This window comes from Coffea arabica, chromosome 6e (assembly GCF_036785885.1).
Source record: "Coffea arabica cultivar ET-39 chromosome 6e, Coffea Arabica ET-39 HiFi, whole genome shotgun sequence".
Lineage (NCBI taxonomy): Eukaryota > Viridiplantae > Streptophyta > Magnoliopsida > Gentianales > Rubiaceae > Coffea > Coffea arabica.
The window spans coordinates 53593284-53618600 of NC_092321.1; the positions used below are offsets into that span (position 1 = coordinate 53593284).

At 35.8% G+C, this 25317-nt stretch overlaps 1 protein-coding gene across 1 annotated transcript; it reads right to left on the reverse strand.

The window, feature by feature from the left end:
- Positions 1-1928: 1928 nt before the first annotated feature.
- On the reverse strand, positions 1929-24994 carry LOC113695963 (DNA ligase 4-like). The gene is made up of 27 exons (XM_027215205.2): positions 24562-24994; positions 23742-23833; positions 22813-22898; positions 22535-22671; positions 22113-22187; positions 21798-21889; positions 21084-21155; positions 15174-15253; positions 15028-15065; positions 14939-14945; positions 14611-14766; positions 13380-13455; positions 11087-11211; positions 10966-11000; positions 10823-10881; positions 10084-10167; positions 8985-9080; positions 8854-8902; positions 7794-7881; positions 7476-7676; positions 6917-7042; positions 6741-6840; positions 6557-6662; positions 6254-6384; positions 6002-6166; positions 4843-4989; positions 1929-2840 (listed from the first exon to the last, which is right to left on the reverse strand). The coding sequence occupies exons 1-27, from the start codon at positions 24898-24900 to the stop codon at positions 2075-2077; spliced, it is 3528 nt and encodes a 1175-aa protein (XP_027071006.2). The 5' UTR covers positions 24901-24994; the 3' UTR covers positions 1929-2074.
- Between the last annotated feature and the right edge of the window lie 323 nt (positions 24995-25317).

Sequence of the window (25317 nt, forward strand, 5' to 3'; positions counted from 1 at the left end):
TCATTTCGGTAGCAGCAATCAAAGTTGGCTTTTCCTTCTCTTCCCAAATCTCAAAACATGTAAATTTTTGTTTTTTTAACTGCCATAGACACTATCAAAATCTCCATATCTATATATAAAATTGTACTTTTTCCCTGACACTTAAATAAAATTACCCCCACTATTTGCCTCCATTACCCCTACTAAAATCTCCGTCTCTATATATAAAATTATAGTTTTGCCCTCACACTTAAACAAAGTTGGCCCCACTATCTCTCAACAAAATTTAAGTAGTAGAGAATTGTCCCCACCAAAATCTCTATATATGCATGAAATTATAGGTTTATCCCCACACTTACATGAAATTACCCTCACTACCCTTCAACAAAATCCAAAGTTGTAGTGTATATAATCTTTATTATTGGTTATTTCAATAAGTATATAAATACTATATTGATTTGTTATTTTTTTTCAACATATATTTTTTTTATCATTGTATGTAAGAAGAATACCATTCATATTTATAGAATAAGGAGATACTGTTTCTAAGAAATTAGTTGCTAACATTATTTCCAAAATCTCATTAAATCCTTCATTTTTAACTAGAAGTCTAATAGGAATTCGATTGCCAGTTAATTCTATTTCTGTTTCTACAGCCTCTCTCTTATTTCATGGGTTTCTCCATTAAAATTAGTATATTGATAAGGATCTTATAATTGATAAATAGGTAAGTACTCAACCAATCTATAAGATATATAATTCCCATTAGCACTTGTATCTATCAAAATATTATAGTTCTTCATATTTTTTTCCCATCCCAATATCTAGTTTTTATTTTATAATTTGTCATTATTTTACGGTTACAACTATACACTTTGTTATATGTCTCTATAGTCAAACAATTTAACAATATTTAAAATAAATGACACCACCTTCTCTAAACAAGGAAAAAGATTCAATTTGCATTTATTCTTCTTCTTTATCTATTCCAATGTGCTCCCAGTACACAAACCTATTTGAAAAGAACTCACAAACATTGTTCATTTTTTATTTCATCTTAACAAAAATCTAGAGGAAATTTATTAGGGTTGTGAGAGGAGAAGGGGAAGAATCCTTTATTAGGAATTTGCAATTTGACAGATATTTGTGTCATATTGTTAACTTTTGGTGTACATTGTTAGTTAAACATATTTTTTTATATTGTAATTAGTAAAGTTTCATATACTAGCTTTGTCCCCACTGAATTTCCTTTCTAGCTCCACCCCTGAAAGTACATTGAAAAGTAGTAAAAAATATACGCACTTGCCAAGAAAGTCCCACACTATTTGTTTAAATGTTTGTCTGAATCATTTCAAATCTATGAGATTCTGTCTGTATTCTGTCTGTCTGAATCATTTCAAATCCATGATATTCTCATTCTATGGATTCTGTGTTGTGCTAATTTTCATGAACATCAAGATTCAAGGGTCGAGTCCAAATAGCCGCGTATGCAATTATGTACTCAGCGGAGTACCCATAATTACAAATGGACTTTTGGCTTTTCTACTTTAGTCAAAAAGACAAAGTAATAGTCGTACCAATTTGGGTCTGAACACATAAAGGTTTGAGGGATGTAATTAGAAAAATACCACTTACATCTCAAATGATCAATTCATGACAAACAATAAAAGAAAAAGGGGGACTAAATAAATTGCAAACGTTTGACGATCCCCGTGTTGGTTTTATATTTGAGTCTTCCATGGTTCTTCTCAAAGGAAAAAGGTAAAACACACCAACGACCAGTAGAGGAAGAAGGGCACAACAGTAATATTGGACATCATCAAAAAAGCAAAGGATTTCTCCTTACATTTCATGTTAGTTTATCTCTGTGTTCTTGTTTCAGTTGGTATTCTTACATGAGGTAAAATAGTCATTTTATGTTAGCTGGATTAGGAAAGGGGGCTAAGTGATGAAAAAATTATCACCAGAAGCTAATATTAGTTTGATTGCATACCTTAATTTCAATGTTATATGCATGACTCCATTTACATGTTTGGTGTACAGCAGCAATGTATGCCAAACCAGCAATACACATAAGTTTCAGGTCTTCTACCAATTACCAGTCCTTGAGCAGCTCCCCAGCCACATCCTTATAACTAACCTTCCTTTTCTTTTCTGGCTTTGGGTTAGGATCCAGAGAGGATCCTTCATCTGCAAAAGCAGGATCTGTGCCCCTGGTCTTTTGGCTTTCTATTGGTAACGTTTCATCTCGAATGACCCGATCCTCACTTTTAGCCTTACTACTTCCAAGGCTTGGAATCATGTGCATTAACATGGCTTGAACAGGATCAACCATCTGCTCTAGCTTCTCATTCCCTTCAGTACCATTTCTGTTGCCTGATACCATTCCATTATCTTCAACAACTCTTATCCCATCTCCGCTTTGATCTTCAGGATATTGTTCAATTGTTTTCCCTTTTTGTGATAATTCACTATCTTCTATCATCAGATGCTCTTTTGTTGGACTCTGCTTGCCAATCAACCCACCGCTTTCACTATTTCCTGTTTGGACAACAGATTCTTCCTGAAAGGTCAAATTAGCTGAAGAGCCACTTCCATCTGATTCATCTTCATTTATTTTTGCAGGCTTTCCTCCACGTGCTCTTACCCTTCGTGGCTGGTTGACCACAGTTTTCCCTCTAGTTGTTTTGGTTCCACTGGATCTTCCTCTTTTTGTCCTTCTTTCTTTCTTAGGCAAGGTAACAACTCTAGGTTTGTTGGTTGTAGCTTGACGAATTGTCGTAGTTCCATGTTCTTTAGATACTGGTGTATTATGCTCTTCTGCCTTATCCAAACTAGACCACTTGTCCAGATTCAGCTCACTGCAGGGCCAGCACCATAATGTTTTAAATTAGTAACAGCGAAATTCTAAAACTGATGCAGATAAGGGTGGATTTCTTGGCTGAAAAATGAAACATAAATCATTCTTAGGAGAGTACATTAGCAATGGGGACAATTGGCAATAAGCACCATAAGGCTTTTCAAAGGAACGTTTACACTCAGCTACACAACCGAGAATAAAGACAGAAGTGTAATGCATCTTCTATAGTTGATGACTTGATGAATGCTACAAAAGTAAATAATCATGTCTATCTCTAAAAGAACTTCCCATTTTGGATGGGTATTTATGGTTCGAAATGTTTTGAATCAAGCACCAAGGTAACTCAATTTCCTTCAACTGATACTGATGTGTGGGATAATCAAAACAAGATTCGCTGAAAGATAAAAACTAAATTTAACCAAAAGCGTGACAAGAGAATTACGAAAAACTGCTATTTCTGAATTAGCAGAACCTATAAATGCAGCACTCCCTTAGCTAGGCCAATGCAGCAAATACCAGCCTTATCTTTGTTAGACTCGCAGTGTCATACACCAAAGCAATAGTCAGCTTATATGGGATCACAAACACTGAAAAGGTTCAATACTTAGAAGTGCAACAGTAGGAATAATCAAATTGCCCCATAAACTTCCCATTTTTTCACGTCAGTGACTTAGAACAGTGAAAACCAGAAGCAGCAGAAAAGTCCATAACCCAACACCACATTTGGACCTGTATCCTATATGCAGTGAAACAAATAGTAAAAGCTCTGAAGGAAGTCAAGGAAATAAGGAGCCCCAAATCCCTCCTGTTGAAACCCAAAAAAAGAAAGGAAAAAAAGACACCAGGAAACTTCAAACAAAAAGATGCAATTCTCTTAGATATCATGATAAGAACATTTCTTCCCCTCAGTTCACTAAAAAACTGACAGTGGTAATCAAACACATTAAAATTAACAGCTGTGCTGCTTTTTCTGTATAACAATTCTACTATATCTTTTGAGTTCAGATAATTTTTCCAACATAGAAATATATTTACACTTAGCTCCACAATGATCTAATGCAGCCTATGCAATGTTGTGACAACAACCTTTTCAAAAAACCATCTAATCTTTCATTTTCTCTGTTGCCATCAATGCAGAAACAGCCATGCTTGCACATATATGACCCATAAAGTCTTGCTTCAGGCAAATTTTTTTTTTTTTTTTTTTTTTTGAAAGATTCAGGCAAGTTTCTATATAAGCCTCTTAACAACAAAAACAATGAAAACATTTGATTTAGGTATTCATATTCTGGTTTCAGGAAAGAAAATATTCTTTTGGGGCCAAATAAAGAAAACTCATGTCTCCATTTGTCCAGGGAAAGAAGAAAATTTAAAAAAAGTACATAAAATATATCCAGAAGTAAATATTTTATAATTAGCAGTGTAAAGCAATATAAAGATCTCTAGCCAACCATCAATTGTTTTTCGTCATTCTTGCAAAAACTTTCCAAAAGCTTTTTTTTTTTGAACCACAAATTGCAAAAAAGTGATAAGGTAAGAGGTTGCAGTATTTATGTCATGCATTTCCACATGGTATAGTTCTAGTCGACCTAAAAATTGTTATATGTTATTAGGTCCTGAACAACTAATTAGCTTTTCAAATATAGTTAGAAACATGCTATGGATATTACCAAATAGACTGAACAGCCATTTTGCATGAGGCTTAGTATGTTTTTGAATAAAATATTACCTCATAGCAATCACAAGATTCGAAATGTTGATGGAGGAAAAAAGTTACCTCTATAACATGAATGAAGTTAAAGCATATTGTTATAGAACTATTTATCCTTACTTCGATGGCCAAGCTGTCCATCACATGCAAGTACAACCAATAACCATTTACATCATCTCAAATTTCTATTGATTTAGAGCATCAAAGCAACAATAGTGAGGCCCTTGCTAATTCAGCAAAAAAAATATGCAGCACATATGCAGCACATAGTAAATATATGTAAACCACTTACCTCTCCAATACCCATTCTTGCATGTTGGGCTTCAGACTGTAACTCTCCTCTGACAATTTCTGGTCCTTCTCAATGCAGTCCTCCAACCACTGAGAAGAAACAACATGCAACCCTTGACTAAGTAGAAGATGCTTCTCAGCTGATAATCTGACCATCATAAAAAGTAGGAGAATTATTATATTTTATCCAAGATAGCACCAACACATAACTAAAAATAGGCAATAAATGGAGCCTTGTCAACAATACATACTTGAATTTGCTCAGAAATGTTATAAGAGCTAAAGAGGCCACTTTATAATTGGTGAACATTGCAAGCATAATTTACACTCCCTCCGTCCCATTGAAAGTATTATGCTTTCTACTTTGGTTTGTCCCAAAATATTGTCACCTTACCAAAAATAACAAAGAAATTTGTCATCTATTTCTTAGCTCTACCCTTGCATAAAAATATTAGTTTCTTACAAATTGTGGGTCCGAACAAGACTTTTACAAGCAAAACAAGAGACACAAATTTGGTGCATGATATACAACTCATGCTAATGAATGGAGCGTGTGTTTCAGCAAACCAAGAAAAGTTTTGAGCCTTTTGATTAGGTGTGGGCCATGTCTTTTCATTGTCTCCACACCATAAATATAGGAATGCATCAGACACACTTTAACCATGCATCTCAGGGACAAAGTGGGAACACAAGAGTGCAATATTCTATTGTTTCCAAAGCATGACAACCAATATTAGTTTTAATCAATCAACTCCAATCAATCTTATTCTTTGGAAACTAACATTCTCAGATTTTTGCTAGCATTTTACCCCTCAGTAACAGATACTCTTATTAAGGCAATCCAGAAAACTTACCATCCATTCACCAATTAGATCAAAGCCAAGATGTTAATGGTGATAGACCTTACTTTGGATTCCAATTAAAGCAGCTAATTCCAAAAACCCAACTATCACTTGTAATTAATTTCACACATTCCTGGATTTGGTTGTTACCAAAAAACCCAACTATCACTTGTGATTAATTTCACACATCCCTGGATTTGGAAATGACAAAGCATTGTTACAGTTGCAAAACTGGAAATCTCAGCAACTGGGACAGACGACAATATAACAGTTTATAAAATTGTATAAATTAGAGAATATATTATTTTTCTAGCTTACCTACTAAATAGCAAATTGAAGTCCAAAGTTAATTCTGGCCCAGACAAGACGATTACATGGGTAGCATGAGAAAGATCATCACTAATTCTGCCACCACCAAAAGAAACTGCAACCTTCAATCTCCTCAGTGCAAGTTCCACTAGGACTTTCCACTCCAAGTTAATTCTAGACACATGTACTGAGAGATTAAATCCACATCAACTACAATTTCCACATCATTCTTGAATTATATAAAAAATGGAAGCATCTTACATAGACTGCGCTGGAAAGTAAAAGTAAAAGCAGCAACCAAGAAAACGAGCCCATTCCTCCTTTGGACAATATTTCTTTTTGTAATAGTCAATCCTTTTCGGATGCTCTCTTCGATCAATGTTGCTCAAAAGCTTCAAAACAGAATAAATCAAGAAACTGATTAGTGACAACAATGGTAACTGGGACCCATGATGTTGCTAAAGCATTGAAGACTGCATTACTAGCCTTTTCATATTTTTCCACAAGAGTTGGGAGCTATAGTCCATAGAAGGCTTAAAAAAGACAAACTTCAATTGATGATACCTGTCTGAGATCTGTAATATCAACATCCACATAGTAAGAGTCAGAGAATTGGTCAATTTCTTCTTCCAACTTTCTCTTCGTGCGTTCAGAAAGATAAAGAAAGTACCTTTTAAGGATAAAAATAAACAGTTAAAATGTAGCATAATGACTGACATAAATACAAACTTAAGAGTTGAAAGCTAACTTTGGCTGTAAGGGAAGGAGCTTCTTCTGCAAACAGCAATCGAGAAGCCAAGAATAATGAATAACATCACCATGAAGCTTTGCTGCCTGAAACTTGATTCCTGCAACACATTTCTATTCAACGTAAAACTTGCAATGTTTGTAGGTACGAAAGTAAGAGAGAGGAAGAGAGAGAACCTCTACTTTCAGCTGCAATACAGTGTGTGACCGAGTTATTCAAATTCATTGAGAAATTGCCCCCATTCTCCACCACCATTTTGTGCAACAGATCCACGGAATGAGATGAAGGAACATTAGCAAAGTCTTATGGATGTTAAGTATGTCAAGAAATCAGCCGCTTAGGAATTTCACATAACAAAAAGCCCTGATGCTTCAAATGGTTTACCAGTATTCCCAGAACTTAGGCAGACGAATTCTAATTGACCAACAAAATTCACAAGATATCCGCTATAGAAATTCATGTGAATTTTGTATAGCAGAAATGCAATTTCTGATGCCTCATCCACCAAATGATGGGAGAAAACATTCTAGGCAAGATGAACTTCAGAAGCAATTTGTAATGTTAAGTGCTCTAAAACAGAAAAGGCAGTCCAAAATACCTTATCAACTAGCATGGAGAAACAAGAAGCAAAATAAAAGATGACATATTACGCTAGTATGTGAAATGGGTGCATAAGTTAGGCCATGCTTTGGTCAAGAAACTAAATAATTGTCAGAAGTAAATGATGAAGGATACAGAACATCATTTTTGCAAATATAAGCGTTTCACTCTTTACAGTGGAAACATCAGTCTGGATGAAATGAGAAGGAACAACTGAAAGATTCTTCTCCCCTTTTTTGGCTGACTTCATGCGCTTGGGTTTATGATCCTGTGAATCTCCATAAGCTTCCCCTCTTTGTGTGGTCCCGTTGCTGGAATGAACTAACTCCACAAAAGCTACAATTAAAAGTATGAAAATTTTGACAAATGAGCAAATGACAAACATTTACGATAAAAGAAACACGGACTTGACAAACTAGAATAGAAACAATTGAACATTTATTATCTACTTACTATGCACATCAAGGCATTCATGCCAAGGCTTGTCAAATCTTACTCGATCAATCCGTGGAAATCTCAGGCTGTATGGTGCAGCAAATACCTTGAAAGATAAGTCATTCATCAACCCCATAACTTTCACTACTATCTTTTGCAGGTTCACAAATCAATGCAAATGCATAATCAACCTGCATCTATACAGCGTATAAGCTACCTAAGAAAATAAGGTTTTTGAAGTTAATCTTCATGTGTAAACCCCCAGAAGTTTCTTCTAAGGCTTCACCTTACAGTATTAAATCATCCATATCAACCATCTCAACAAGGCACCTCTCCTCTATTCACCATCAATCAAGTACTTCAAGTATTTCCAAACTTTCAGGTACAACAACTAACCTCTGTTTCTACCTCTTTTCTTTGTTATAGCCACCAAAAATCAGACATCTGCTCAATCTGTGCTACTTCTCTAGGAGAAGAAAACATAATTAACAAGAGCAGGCACAGGGTGGAGATAGAAGGGGTTGTCGGCTAGTCAATGGATCTGGAAGTATCTGAGGTTAGCGGTGTTCACAGGGGTTTGGGTTATGGAGCATCCTCATCTGAAAAGAATTGCTCTAAAAGGATTTTATCTTCTGCAAGGATTTTATGGGGCATTATTACCACAAAAAACACACACAATATCAAAAAGCATCAATATGTGATATTGTAGTGTAAATTTTAGCAGCCAACAGAATAAATACCTTAAGGAAAACATTAAGACTCTAATTTTCCTTCTTCTCTCTTGGTTCTTATGTATGTTTTTCCAACATGACTGCCTACATTGTCCTGGATAAATGTGACTTCTACATGCCAACCATTATTTTTAACCACCAGAGCCCTTCTTGCAATGAAATATGTGCCCAACTTGAAAATTTCAACACTATAGAATTGCAAGGGATAAGAACAACAGAAACAAGTTGCAGAAATTTAAAAAAAAAAAAATTCTCTAACTTCCCCCAAGATCTAATCATAAAGGAGCAACTAATATGTAGACAAGAAAATGAAATAAATATAACCAAGGAAATTACTAGCTTCTTACCTCAGATTTTATGGTCCGAATATCACTAGTAATCGAAACAATAACTGATCTACATGGTATAAGGAAAGGTTTAGAAAAGATCTACATGATAAGTGCCAGTTATCATCATAATTTGGTATAAAAGTGTTTACTTCTCTGGACTTTCAATCCAAACATCTGGCCTCTCTTTCGAATTATTAGTAACTTGATAAAAGCTTGGTGCCGCCTTCTTTGGGTATTCATATTTCCTTCAAGAGGAGATGTTGTGTTAGTGAGACCGTATACAAAAATTCATAAACCTTTAAATTAAAGAGTACAAGTCAATTGCACCTGAAACAGTCCACTGCTAATTATTTTGCTATTGAGTCCTCATCCTCAAATTGTGTATTATGAGAAAGTAACAGCAAAAATGATAAAGCAGACAACTTATTGCAGGAAATCTAAGTTCAATGGCCTAACGAGAGTAATTTCCATCCAAGCAAGTTAGAAAAGAAACTTGGTCCAGGCAAAATTAGCTGAATAACAAATTTGAACTTGCCACAGAATCATGCAACTGTATCTTCACACAATCAGTTGCTTTGCTTTTTAAATTCGTGCTAAAAGCATTGCATGTACAATTTATTTTAGGGTGTCCTTACACGCTTTAGATTCAAAGTCTAGGTAGAAATTCTTAACTATTCTCTTGTTAATTGTTACAGATTCCAAATATTTAAAGCTTCAGCAGAAATGTGTTTTTCCTTTGAGGGTAGGTTCAAAATTTTCATGCTTTCAAATAGTTTGAAGGGATTCTGGACTCTCCTTAGGAGACAAAATTTTTGTCAACCCATTAATTCTCACACAAACTTCCAATTTTAAAAGATAGAAAACATTTATGAAATGCACATGGACTTTTCAGCTCAAAGCAACCTTACCATAAGCATATGAACCCAAAGAATTTTAGGCAGGATTCTTGTGACGAATTTTAGTTAACTTTTTCACACAAATTCCAGCAAATACTCAGTTGTTGTTTTAGTCCAAGTACCCTAATTTTCTGAACATTAACAACGATAACCATCAGAAAATGCTTTGGCAATCAAATTAAGAATATAACGCAGTGAGACATGAGAATCCATTTTGAAAAGTTTTTCCTTCCCATTTCAGCAAAGGTTTGCTGTGTCACAGGTTCACCACAATCTTCAACCATCAAATAGCAAGTCATGTAGTTTTGGCATAGAAATCTTAGGGGTTAAGATCTTGTCATTTATATATTACCTGAAATAAGGTTTTAATTTTGTAACAACTATATCAAGCTCCTCATCAGAAAGTCCCGTACCAACACGACAAAACGAAATGAATCTGCAGCATAAAGCTAAAATGAGAATCTTTAACACTTATTTTATGTAGATAAAGCAAAACTACTTCCGATAGTACAAACATCAGCAACACATGACCAACATCAACAGATTAGACTTTATGTGAGAAAGAAATGCACCAAAACTTTGATTTAATTCATTCATATTTTCAGCACCATAACCATGCAAATCACCACTATAACCAAGAATTTTGCCAAACAGCTTTAAGTAACAGAAACAAGAAGTTTCTTTGCCAAATTGGATTAAAATATGGTGGAACTCTGTACGAAAACTAGCCATTTTCGCCTCATGCATATTTGTGACTCTCAAGTTGCTATACATCACATGACCCCCTATGACCCTTAAATGCAGGTGAGATTTAAATGATCATCCAAAAAGGGCTAATGTATAAAGTTCATTCATTTAATCATATGGAAAAGAAATATATCACTTAATCAAACAGGAAAATGGAACAACAGAAGATGTACTGAAATCATAAAGTTAAAACAAGCCATGTGAAAAAAGTCCACAAATGCTTAACATCTTGAAAGATGGTTAAAGGCAAGATAGCAAACCATGAACAGCAGAAAATTGGATCCATAGGAAGGAAAACTGAAGCATGGTGTTAATTCAGCCTGAAAAAATGACAGAATTCTTACCGCCTAGGATGGGTATTTGGCATTGGACGCTCTGCAAGTCCTACCAAAAACTGCGATACCTTTATGACAAAATAACATAGAAAGCATAGTTTAGTAATTAACCAAGAGATTCAGATGCATCGAAGGGATAGGCAGAATCTTACTTCCCCTCCACGACGTCCAGAACCATAGTAGCCTCCTATTGAAAGGAAATAATAAATCATCTTCGTTAAACAAGACATGATTGCTTGCATAAGCTGAACTTAGAAAGGAATTACTTCTTACCTATAATGAGGACATCTAAGTCAGAACCAGCTCTAACATACTCGGGCTTCAACTTAAGCCACTTTCCACTCCGATCACTTGGCTCCCATTTGGAAGCAAGATCTTTTAGGACGATTCCTTCATCCCTAAATAGTCAAAAGATCTTATACATTAGAAAGTGCAAGACACAGAAAGCTCGTTTCCAGACGAACTCCGAGAGAGATAAACCAAATACGAAAAAGCATCATCCAGGATTTCCATATGTCTAGAGATTCTAAGACTGAAGGAAGAAGTTAAATCTGTTGAAACCATATGCTAAATCCAATAAATGACCATGTAACTTATAACAATCAACCTCACCTAGATAATAACCAATACCAACAATTACTTATATATTTTTTTAAAAAACAGCGAACCGTTGAATCACCCAGTTGAACCGGTTAACCCCCAAAACAGTTAACTGGTTTGCTTACCGGTCTGGTTCGCTTATCTGTGACCATATGTTAATCTTTACTCAAGTTATCATTCACTGTTCAGATTCCTTTTCACTTTTCCTAGCCTTTCACATTTAATGTTCATTTTTTCTAGCCTATCACGTTTAATGATTAAGTTCCCGGTTGTAGCTGCCAGCAATTTTGTTGTCTCTTGGACTCTCACTTCAACATGATGAAATTTTCCTTGACACCCGCTCCATCCTCAGCGTAACTTACATTCAATTAGTAAATATGGGCCTTCTCTTAAGCATTTTTACAAGAAATCTTGCTAAGTATTAGTTTCTATTTAGGGAATGCAACTCTAACATCCATCTCGGATGTTATTATATGAAAATACATACATGGAGTTCATTACTTACAAAGGCTTCTCAAAGTAAATTTTGAAGATTTCGAAATATGAGAATGAGACGAGTTGATAATTGGGGGTGGGGTGTAACTTCTGATAAATTTGTAAGAAGGTATTTACTTACTATTTACTAAATCAGAAAAATAAAAAACTTCAAACAGGATTACCAAAATACCCAAAATCAGCCTTACACCACAACCACCTCCATTGCACCACCACAACCACCACCTTCCTTCACAACAAAGCCACCTCATATTCCTTAAAAACCAGGGCTAGTTTTCCCGAAGAAATAAGTGAGAATTTTGGACCATTAGCAGGGCAAAATGGGACTAGGCAGGGGGCAATCTTCCGAACAACAATACAATGAGGACAAGGACTTGATTCTGAGCTGGACTGCACCGTGGGTGATGCTGTTGAGATTATCCAGTAGAGAGAAGAAAAAGTAGCCAAGGTCGCACTGACCTCGGACTTTGACAAGCACATCTCAAGATGCTGGCCTCCATGTTATTGTTAATTGTAGGTTCTCTAGATCTATATGCATGTTTGAGTTGTCAGTGTCTAATCAGACTCTATGAGTGGATCTTTCAGAGTGAAAAGGAGATTAGAGGGAAAAAGGGGTTGGGAATTTTTTTTGGGGAACAGCAGGAGGCAGAAGCTGTTGCCCCGATGAAAGCAGAAGAGCAAGGAAAACGCAGATTTTAGGAAGAAATGAGGCCCATCAACTGTGGAAGAACGTTGGATGCATTCTTTTTGGTGGAGGAAGGCATTGGTAATGGCAGTGCCTGTAGTGGACTAATGGTGGAAGGAGGCATTCATTTTGGCTACTTTGGTAATTTTGTGTGGAAATTATTTATTTTCACAATTCAGCAAAAATCAATCAATTCCCTTCTTACGTACTTCTCAAAAATTACACCCACCCCAAATTACAACTCTTACTATTCCCATATCTCCAATTCTCCCTATAATTTTTTTCCCAATTGGATACTAGCAAATTCTATCATGTCAAGAGATTACATGTCGTGCTTTTTCCATAGTCATTCAACTTAAACAACACAAGATCAATTCAGTGTACTTTTGTCAAATAGCAGAATTAATTTGTGTTAGTATCGTATTGCAAGCTTGCTACCAACTTCAAGCAGGGGTTTGACACTTTGACAGCATTTATATCAACAAAAAGCTAACCAATTCACACTTGAAAATGCTACTCCGGACAAAGTGATGGTCAATACATAAATAAATGACTAAACAAATAATGCCTTCCGCAAAAAAACAATCAGCTTGTGGTTAGGCATCAGGAAGTACCGTGTACGTGAATCCCAGGGCTCACAATAGCATCAAACTAACAGCAAAAATTGCCAAGAGTTGATAGCAGATGTCAAGCTTATGTCTTGAATCTAACTATTTTTCAAACAATTAAGTATTTAAATGCAAAAACATTATTATTTAAAAAAAAAGGAAGACGAAAGCCACTGACCTATTCTCGATGGTGTCTTTAAAAAACTTCTCGACTTCGTCAAGGCTACGAGCTACAAAGGACCAACATGGTTCACCTATACAGCATGAAAAAGAGCAGAAGAGAAATCAAAAACTAGTGAACAGTTCCCAACTAAAGAAACATTTTTGAAAGCTAACTGCTGCTCTCGAGGCAGTTGCTTTAAACTAATCTATACGAAACTTCCATTTGATGACGAGGAATCCAAATACAGGTGCCAAACTGCTTTCATACTTAGTTCAGCCTCTTTTCTGTGAATAATTTTTTTATTGCACTGCAACAACTTAAATAATCACAGAAAAATAGTACTGAGAAAGAATTTTTAAAAAATAAAGAAAAAACTAAAGACTAAGAAGAAGCAAAATTGTTGCAATGATCACTTGGAAAGGAAGACAGCCGCACTCTATGACATGTTAACCACCATAGCTACTAAATTCTAAGAAGAAGCAAAATCGTTGCAATGATCACTTGGAAAGGAAGACAGCCGCACTCTATGACATGTTAACCACCATAGCTACTAAATTCTTACTTCTACTCAATCTCCACATATCAGCCGACCAGGTGAATTGTACCCTAGATTATATAGCCAGATGTGTTATGAAAGCAGTACACCAAATTACCACATGTATACTAGCAAAAGTCACCCTCTAGATTTATGCAGAGTCTTAACTAATCGGCAGCCTAAATTGGTGCATAGCAACCACACAACATGTAAAGGTTACAGTAATTTCAAATTATTTATATGGAAAACTACCTGAAAAACATTAAAACCCACTATTGGTAGCTTCAAAGGAAACCTTGCCAACTGAAGATGAATCGAAATCATGAAATAGGCAAATAACTACTTTCATAACTATTTATACAAGAAACTAGGAAGAGATATGAGTCATCATGCTGTGATTACAGGTTACAAAACCATGAAAGGAACAAGTGGAAGACTAAAACACAAGAACATCATTATGCTTGGGGTAAATCCTTGGCCACTTCCCTGTAGCAACCCCAGTTGGACCAGCATTATCAGCTTCATACCAAAAAAGTTCATAAACAAGCAAACAACACTCAACAATGGCGTGATGCATGCTACAAAAGCAACAATATATGGAATGAAATTTAAACTTTTACATCCTTCTTGTATCTAACAGGGTAACCAAAAAAATGCCACATGTTAGCCATGCTAAGTGCAAGAACAGGTGATATTCAATAAAATGTTTACCAGGAGAGCGACTTGCGTTAAGACCACCATTAGGAACCAAAATTTCCAATCGACCTTTTATGGACTTGACAACCTTGCGCAGAAGATCATGGCGTTCTGCTAAAGTTTGGTGTATAACACTGGTATCTCCCACATAAAGAATGTCAAAAGCAACATCTACCCAGAGTTCATGTAAAGGAAATCCACATTCATATCCGAAATAACACAAAACAATAGATAAGCACTTTAGCTGCTCAAACATTTGTATTCCCTGACTTATATGATATTACCTCAAGAATATACCAGCTCTAACTCTTTTACTACAGAACTCACTCACAACTAAGGATACAGCACATCTGCATCAGAAGAGAGTACGTAAACCAAATGACAACAATTTCTCGATTATGTTATTTTAGAATGAGATTTTCAAAAAGGTACCTGCCGATCACTATCAAGTCCCTCCTTTGCTGCCTTTGCTGCAGAAGGTGAAGAAATTAAAGAAGAAAAAAGTTCACTCAGCATGTCTTAGAGGAGTCATAAAATGGTGACATGACAGGGAAAAAAGTACCACCCATAACATGTACCTATTCCCTGATTGGAACCAAAATCTGCAAAACGGTTTTCAGATGTATCCCAGACCAACATTTCACCATCAAGAATACACCTGAACAGAGTGGGGAGTCAATACTGAATCGTATCCAACTAATCTGTACAAAAGTGAATTCATGAAACTCATAAAACGTGGAAAAGGATTTGTAAACTATAGTACAGTCCAAGATACAAATTCCCATAGTAAATGGATGGTTGAACAAGAATGACTGAGAGAATAAGCTGAAAGGTCCTTAAAGCAACCAAACAAAAACATCTTGTGTCACCTTTAGTGCCAACTAATGTAATAATAATCCAACCATAAACTATCATTTTAAAAAAAAAATTCACTTGGTATCCAAACTAAAAGCCATAGAATTCACAACAAAGAGAATCCATTTGAGCATGACAAACAATGTCTACAATAGCTAAATAGCAAGTCAAATCGTGATAGGCGATGGCAACGGTTGCATAGAAGTTTGTTAAGAGAATATATATATCCTTGTAGATAATAAATTAGTAAGGGTATTCTTGTAAATAGTTTGTTAGGTTTGTACTCCTATAAATACTAGTTGGTCACTCATACTACGGTGACTAGATGTTTCCTCCCAAAATACCGATTCTCATGATATCAGAGCAAAAGTCCTAGGGTTAGGGTTAAACATCTAGCAAAAGTCTTGTTCATGCGATATTGGTCATCGCATGCTGCTCACGTGATACTGTTCATCGGGAGGTACTGTTCTCGCATACTATTTATGCGTACTGTTCAAAAGTACTGTTTATCACGAATTTTGACTGCTTTTTTGTTTGAAGTGCTATTCGCTATGGCTGAAAGTTTTGCTAATACGGTTACCACTGACCAAACTGAATCAAGTTCTTCAGCACATGGGTCCCAGAAGACTTTACTATATCCGAGGAAGATTATGTTAAATTCCTACAGTACCAAGCTACAAATCACGCATCTCTTCCCTCTGCTTCTTTAGCACAAAAAGGTAATGTTATGGCTTGTCTCTCTACATCCTTTAATTTTAACTCATGGATTATTGGCTCCGGAGCTACTGATCATATGTCAGGTACCTCTAAAAATTTTTCTAATTTTCAAGAGTTTACTTCCTTTCCTCATGTTATTTTAACTGATGGATCTACCACTAAAGTTAAAGGACTAAGCACTGTAGAAATTAACCCATCTCTTCCGCTGTCTTCTGTTCTTTACGTATCCAATTTGCCCTTTAATCTAATGTCTGTTAGTAAGCTCACTAAATCTCTACAGTGTTCAGTTACTTTTTCTCCTGATTTTGTTGTCATTCAGGATTTGAAAACAAAGAGAACGATTGGTGGAGGGCATGAGCATAATGGTCTTTATTTTCTCAACTCCAATGGTCCGATTACATGTCCTGCTACTGTTTCTCCTCTTGAAATTCACTGTCGTTTTGGTCATCCGTCTCTACAAAATTTAAAAAAATTGGTTCCTACTATGAGTTAGTTGTTTTCGTTAGAATGTGAGTCTTGTCAGTTAAAAAAGCATCATCGTGTTTCTTTTGCTCCTAGAGTCAATAAACGAGTTTTTGAACCCTTTTTTGTTAGTTCATTCTGATGTTTGGGGTCCTAGTCGAGTCATTTCAAAGTTAGATTTTAAATATTTTGTAATCTTTGTTGATGATTTTTCCAGATTTACATGGCTTTATTTAATAAAAGATCATTCAGAACTATATTCCATTTTTTGTGCATTTGTTACAGAAATAAAGAATCAATTTGGTTTGCCTAACGGAAAAGAATATTTTTCCACTCCTTTTAATACCTTTATGACTAAGTCCGGTATTATTCATCAGTCCTCTTGTCCTCACACTCCACAACAGAATAGAGTTGCTGAAAGCAAAATTAAACATTTAATCGAGGTTGCTCGAACACTTTTGTTGCACATGAATGTGCCCAAACAATTTTGGAGTGATGCAGTTCTAACTGCATGTTAATTAATCGCATGCCATCTAATATTCTTGGAGGCCAATTACCTCACTCCATTCTTTTTCCTCATGAACCTGTGTTTAAATTACCTCCTCGTAATTTTAGATATGTGTGTTTTGTTCATCATCTTGCTCCTGGACTGGATAAATAAGATCCTCGTGCTATTAAGTATATTTTCTTAGGATACGCATGAGCGCAAAAAGAGTATAGATGTTACAGTCCAGTTTTAAATCAATTTTTTACTTGTGTTGATGTTACTTTCTTTGAATCTACTCCATATTTTATGAAACACGGTATGCCTTGTGAGTTAGACCAGTGTCCCTCTTTTTCCTCTCCTATTTTACCAGTCTCTTCCTCTTTATTACCTGAATTATCTAGTCCACCAAATTCCATAACTTGATTATCTCGTCCTAATTTTCAAGTTTATTCTCGTCGTTCCATGATTGAGAAAGCTCTTGATATGCCACGCACTTCACCAATTAACTCTCAATCTTCAAATCCAGGTATGACGCCCTGCTCTGAGTTAGATCTTCCTATTGCTTTACGCAAAGGTAAGAGGCATTGTACTTCTCATCCTATTTCTAATTTTGTTTTTTATTCTCATCTCTCTATGTCATATTCTTCTTTTGTTGCTTCACTTGATTTTGTCTCCATTCCTAAGTCTATTACCCATATTCTTAATCATCCTGGTTGGAGATTAGCTATGCAAGAAGAAATGTCTACTTTGAAACAAAATGGTACTTGGGATCTTGTCCCTCTTCCTTCTGATAAGCCTGTTGTTGGTTGTAAATGGGTGTACACTATAAAAGTGCAGCCTAATAGTTCTATTGATCGATTGAAGACTCGTCTGGTAACTAAAGAATTTACTCAGGTGTATGGAATTAACTACTTAGAAACATTTTCTCCTGTTGCAAAGATTACCTCGATTCGTCTTCTTATCTCTTTGGCAGCAACTTATAATTGGTCATTGCATCAGTTGGATGTGAAAAATGCATTTCTACATAGAGATTTAGAAAAAGAGATATATATGGAACAACCTCCTGGCTTTGTTGTTCATGGGGAGAATTCGCGGTTGGTTTGTTGTCTGAAAAAATCCTTATATGAAATAAAACAGTCTCCTAGAGCTTGGTTTAGTCGGTTTAGTAGTGTTGTCATGGAATTCGGTCTGACAAGATGTGGAGTAGATCACTCCGTATTTTATCGGCATTCTAATGCTGGTAAGATTTTATTAGTTGTTTATGTGGATGAGATTGTGATTATAGGTGATGATGTTGTGAGGATCCAGAAACTTAAATCCAATCTGCAGGCAAACTTTCAGATAAAGAATTTAGATCATTTACAGTATTTTCTGGATATTGAGGTAGCTCGATCTGAATATGAGATTTATTTATGTCAAAGGAAATATGTACTCGATATGCTAAGTGAAATTGGAATGTTAGGTTGCCGACCTATGGATCCCAATGTGAAATTAGTAGGAGATCATGGTGCATTACTAGATGATCCTATGCAATATCAAAGACTTGTGGGTAAATTAAATTATCTCACTGTAACGAGACCTGACATTTCGTTTGCAGTGAGTATCGTGAGTCAATTTCTTGAGACCCCTCGTATTAGTCATTGGGATGCTATTATACGGATTCTCAGGTATCTTAAGAGTGCTCCTAGAAAAGGGTTGCTGTATTAAAATCATGGACACACTGATATTGATGATGCAGATTGGGCTGGTTCTACCTCAGATCGAAGATCAATCACAAGATATTGTATGTTTGTTGGTGAAAATTTAGTGTCGTGGAAGAGTAAGAAGCAGACAATTGTCTCCAGATCAAATGCAGAATCTGAATACCGCGCTATGGCTCACACGGTGTGTGAGTTGGTTTGGTTGAAGAGCATGTTACTTGAAATTGAGTTTGAGCATAAACAGCCTATGAATTTAGTGTGTGATAATCAGGCAGCTGTTTATATTGCGTCTAATCCAGTGTTTCATGAAAGGACAAAACATATTGAAGTTGATTGTCATTTCATTCGAGAGAAATTGCTTGATGGAGTCATCAAGACATCTCATGTACCGTTTGTAGATCAACTGGCTGATTTGTTTACCAAGAGTTTAGGGGGCTCTAGGGTGAAATACATTTGTAACAAGTTGGGTGCTTATGATATATATGATCCAACTTGAGAGGGAGTGTTAAGAGAATATAAGTATTCTTGTAGATAATAAATTAGTAAGGGTATTCTTGTAAATAGTTTGTTAGATTTGTACTCCTATAAATACTAGTTGGTCACTCATAATACGGTGACTAGATGTTTTCCTCCCAAAATATCTATTCTCAAAGTTAAACCTCCAAAATTAGCCTTTTAACAGCTCAGAACACTGATAATCTGTACACTAGTTAGGAACTTTCTGTCACCCGGTAAGAAAATCAATAATTGGTCACCAAAAAACCAATAACTGGTTGCCAAAACGAAATTCTTGTTCATTTCTGCTGAGGTGCTTCCACTGTTCTTAAAAGAAGACAATTCTTTCTCTACAACCGACTCGTATAAGCGAAAAACCCTCAAATCCTGAACTTTGTGCCCCCCTTTTATTTGACAGACCATACAGCCTGAGAACTAAGTAAAAGACAGACACAACGAAAGAACTGCAAAATGCTTCTCTCCTAGCAATGATCTAAAATCCAACTTAAAGATCAGCACATCAACTTCAACAAGTGGTTTTTATTCCTCCGTACTTTAAACTTCATGAGAAGATCATTGACCATCTGCATAATTAACCATTTGATGGAGACCATTACAGATACTTTTTTTAAAAGCTTCTAACAGGCAGCAAATCACACTTCATATCCCACAAATCTCAGCCAAAATATGTTAGCTTTCACGATGTTTGAACCTCATATAATCAAGGCAACATATCCAGCTCGTGATCCTTGTTAGCATAGCAATTCAAATTGTAGAGTCTCAAAACCACATAATCATAGGCCAAAGTCTAGATATTCCTTTACTTTCTCATCAACAATTAGACAGTTTCTTGAAATTGCTTCGTCATTTTCATAAGAGTAGAAAAAGGGAATGGAGATGAATTGATGAACAGTTTGTACAATTATCAGTACATGGACAACTGCTGTGTTTTGCCAATTTTATACAACTCATCAGCATATCTCAAGAAATCAACCAATAACACAGCCCCACCATTAGAAGAAGCACAAAAGCAACAGTTACTCAATACCTACTTTTTGCATTAACAGGTATGTTATTATTTTTCTAATACAGTAACTACGCAGAAATTCGCCACTAACCTTATTAACGAAACTAGGTGGAAGAATAGCTTCCCTGTGTGGACCTCTATGGCTGCACAAAGTGATTATCTGGCAGTTTCCAGCTAGTATGTACATGTCTTTGTATGTATCAAAGATATTGATGATATAAATGAATGACTTTTGACCAAAAAAAAAAACAAAACTACGCAGAAATGCACATAACAATAGATATTCTGTGAAGGAAAAAGATGGCACTTTGAAATATACTTTTTTTTTCTTTTTTGGGTTTTCTCTTTTATGGCTCACTTAACTAATAATGAAGGCCTTCACATTTCACAATCACAGATGCAGGTGAAAATATTCTTACGAGTTCTTTTCAAAAGAACAGAAAATGGCCACTAACATATTTAGATGATATAACACTAACAAAAATAATCTACAAGATGGAGAATAATTTTAATATACATATATATAAATATATATATATATATATACACACACACACACATTTTTCATTCCACAGATCATTGTTCCTGAAAGTTCAAAAAGCATCACCGTAACCTCTCTCTGATAATCAAAGTAGCAGCAATGTAATAACAAATGGGTCCATGTGTGCAACAAGCAAACAATGATACACAGGGTAATATGAAATGATGGAACAGTAGGATATAGACTCTTCGGAGCTTTTCATACCTGTCAACCAGAATGTTCTTTGCAATGATGTCTGACATTGCATGTTCATACTCTGGATGATCAAGAAAACTTCTGCATAGGGATAAAAATAAACATCAATGATATTTACCTGAAACTTACAACAATGGACATTATTGGCCTGTTCAAATGGCACTTTTCAATGTCATTTGCTCAACATGGAAAGAAGGAAATGCAAAAAGCTCAACACTTATTGATCCTAGGGACTGAGGCAGTCTCCATCACTGTGCTTAATAGAAATGTGTGTAATCCAATAAGACAAAACTACCATACAGAACATCTGTTTTATTTTTAACTGTAAGACAATAAAATCCTAAGGATACTTGTGGAGAGCTTTAACTTGAAGGAAAACAAAACAAAACGGAAGGAAATGGGAAAAAAAAAATTTCTCTCCAAAAGTGGAAGAAAAGTTCAACTTAAACCTTGTAAACTTTCTTAAAATGCGAACCTTACCCATAAAATGTTAACCTACAAAATTATAATAGCAAATGTCCAAAACCATTTCTTTTCTTTCCAAAACTCCCAATCAACTTAAGAAAAAAAAACCATATCTTTTCTTTTCTTTAGTAACTTATCCCTTCTTTTCTTTTCTCCTCTCCTAAACTCCCAAACTAAGCCTAAAACTTCAAAACTGCCAGAAGCCGTTAAGTTTAAACCAATGAAAAGAAGGAATACAAACCCACTAGGATAAATTACCTAGAAAAGAAACGTATTTCCGAGTTATTTTTATGAATTTGGATGCGATCACCATCAAATTTGCATTCGACAACAACTTCCTTCCCATGAAGCTGTTGGAGAAAACAATACCAAACAAAATTCACAAAGTTAGAAAAATCATACGATTAGATTGCAATAACAGAAGAAATACAGAAAAGTAAGAAGGAAATTCTATCTTAAGACATAAAAAAAGGTTGAGAAACGATTGTCAGATATCTGGGCATTTGAGCATTGAGCAAACCCTAATGCATACACATATCTGTTCTAAATATTTGCCAAGTATTGAAAAGCGACCTTTTTCCATGCAGCACTAGCATTGCTAACCCTTAGTGCTAGCTGAGGGCGCACAGGTTTTCCAACTTCTATGTCCTTCAAAAAAGAAATACAAAAATGTTTAGCTAATATTAGCAAATTCTTTTAATATTACTAAGAAAGATACAAGAACAAATAAAACAAGCACATGCAAACAGAAACATGTATTTGCACCTATAGTTATTTCCAGTTCACATGAAAACAAGAAAGGAAAGAACCAATGAATCCTTTTTACATATCCACATGATAAAAGAAGATCTGATGGTACCATCAGCAGCTTGATACAAAGAAGATGAACTAACCAGTCTGAAGCTATAAAAGACCACAACATGCTGCACCATGTATCAACTACATATGAAATGAAAGAATTGGGACAAAGGGTTCTCCCAAGATTAGAATCTAACCTGACGCTTGTGTCGTTGACTTCGGTCCCTCAGTTTTTCACAAACTAGTTTCAAATCACATGTGACATTGAACAAGTCCTCCGCATCCGGATGGAATTCATGAAAAATGCTTTTTTCACTAATTCCCAACTTCAGATCTGAGCAAAGTATAATGCACAGGGTGTAGAGATAACAGAAAAAAAATTCAATCAACACTGACTGTGGAAGACAGCAGCTAACATATTGAATCATAAAAAATAACTATTTATAAAATTCAATTATAACAGTAAAAGCAAAACCTTTGAGAATTATCATAATTATCCACTTCATTTCTTGAGCGTTTGTTCTCCTGATCAAATCAGAAAGAACTGAGGTTTTCTCTGCTCTGTTGCAACAAAGTTGAAATGTCCCATTTATCATCATGAAGGTAGCGCACAAAAGTGATAATAGTAATATCAATGCTAAAGCCATCAACTAAATGGAAGTAAGATACCTTTGAAGAATATAATCTAGAGAGATTGCATTTAGATCCTATTCATTCGTGAGTGTCCCAAGATTCAAGAGATTTTACACTAAACTTCTATCTATCCATGCAAAACAAGTATACCCCCAAATAATGTGACCTCTACATCCTCTAAGGTGAACTGTGGACCAATTCTCACGCCCTTATATAAGGTAATTATTTTAATCTACAATATTGATGAATGCTGGTTCCATGCTTCACAACAACTTTTTACTTACTTTTAAACCACAAATACCCCATTTGTAAATACAGTTTCCCTGATTACTTTTTCAAAGAATTATTTACTTCACTTTTATCAGCAAGCACTATCCAGTCCTGTAACTGTAGGAGCTTTTTGCATTGAAATCAGTTTTTACTTCTTATTTCTTACATCAATAAATCTTGTGGAGATTATTCCTGTTCAAAGCCATTCTTCATTTGTCCAAAAACTCGGTTCACAAGCATACCTGGAGAAACTCAATATTCAGTGACTTTCAACTCAAATAAGCTCTAGCATAAGCTTCTACTCTACACTGTCTTCACCACGCATGACATATCCAAAGTCTTTTAAAAGTGAAAAAGCCAAATCAATTTCTACCTCAAGGGGAAAAGCACAGAAAGACGTACAAGTCGCTATAAACTCTTCCAAGAACCAAATGCCATGTAAACATGAAGCAGTAATTAAATTGAATGCACAATGTTTAAGGACTAAAAATCTTTTCATACCTATTTTCACTTGAAGACAAGCGATCAAGCTGTTCATTTAATTCTTTTAAAGTCAGCCCGCCAGAAGTCAAGCCTTGCCTTCTCTGTAAGACCTATTTTGCAGACAAAACTGATAATCAACAAACCACACTGATATCTGTACAAAATGTATATTCTTCTTTGGTGCACATCAAGCAGAACACTGCATACAAAAATCAGTACATGTTTCCTAAATCACCAAAAATAGAGCACCCGTTTTATGAAGCGGGCGGACTAAGATACTGAATCACTAAACAAGCCATGACTTCAAAATTTTACATGGCATCTACAATAACTAGATTACAAAATGTAGTACTCTTTTCACGTACATAAGATTGCATTTTCTACATTTTGTTCAAAAACTAGTACAGATGTCCTCAGTGATAAATAACTTAAATATACTCCCTCCCTATGAACCAATCATCCTAGCGTGCCATTTCCATTAATGTTTTCTTTCATTTATTTGAAAACAAACGATGCCCTTTTCACTAATTCTCCCAAAGCATATGTGACACCCATTTGTCAGCGCGCAATTTCTGATGGCAATTCACGGCCAAGATGCTGTCATTCCAACAACTGAACGGTAAAAATAACTTCGGAGAAATTTTGAAAATGTGGCAGGTCTCGCAGATGAACTATAGCCATCTACCAATTTAGCATTGTTTCTACTGTTTTAGTGTCTACACAAACTCGAGCAATTGCTACTGCCACAAATTGCTGAATCCCGAGTAAATTCCTTCATAAACAAACTCAAAGACAAAACGCAGGGTGGCAAAACTAAAACTTAAGTGTTCAAGTAAACCTCGGAGGCGACGAGGGAGAAGTTGCCGGCGCTGGAGCCGGTTTTGGGGCCACCTTTGCGCCAATTAAGGAGGCGTTGGGCGTCCGGGGAGTCACGCGACATGCCGAGGGCGTCAATGAGGCAGGTGGCGAGCGCGTGCTCCTTGAGTCCATACGAACCGCGCTCGCGGTCGAGCACCGGCAGAATGAGGCGGATGGCGCTAAAATAGTCCCCCGGTTCCCGGCAGAAAGCATCGAGGAATTTGCGGAACTTGGAACGCTTCGTCGCCGAGGATTTGCTCTTCTGCGTCCAGTTGAATAAGGAAACCATCACGTTGAATTTGATGTCCGATTCCTCCATTCTGGACCTTTTTTTTTCTTTTTTTTTTTTTTTAGCCTTTTCTGGGCTATGATTTTGCTTGTTCGGGTTCTTGGGGTTTTATGTTCATTTTTGGTGTTTGAAAATGAAGGGTTTAAATAGGAACCGCCTCAACCTTGTTTGGTACCACCAGGAAGCTTGCTGAGTACAGCTGTTTTTTTTTTTTTTGGGTCCCTCAGGTTAATTGATTGGTTTGACTTCTTTACTCCCCCTATTTGCCACACTTCAGGTTTGTTTGTCCTATGGTCAATGGGATAACACAGGGATTTAATTACAAATCCTATCTCATTCCATGTTTGATTGCTTTTTTAATTTTGGGATAATTTGACAAACCTCCCCTGAGATTTCTGACACTTGCATTGAGACCCTTTCAGGTTTTAAAAATTTCACCTAGCTCCT

Excerpts from the sequence above, each read along its gene's own strand:
- LOC113695963 (XM_027215205.2), bottom strand. The coding sequence starts at position 24,900 with ATGGAGGAATCGGACATCAAATTCAACGTGATGGTTTCCTTATTCAAC. Across the intron at positions 9,081-10,083 it reads AAATTAAAACCTTATTTCAG|GAAATATGAATACCCAAAGA; the intron begins GTAATATATAAA and ends CTCCTCTTGAAG. Across the intron at positions 7,043-7,475 it reads ATTTGCAAAAATGATGTTCT|ACTTTGCTAATGTTCCTTCA; the intron begins GTATCCTTCATC and ends AACATCCATAAG.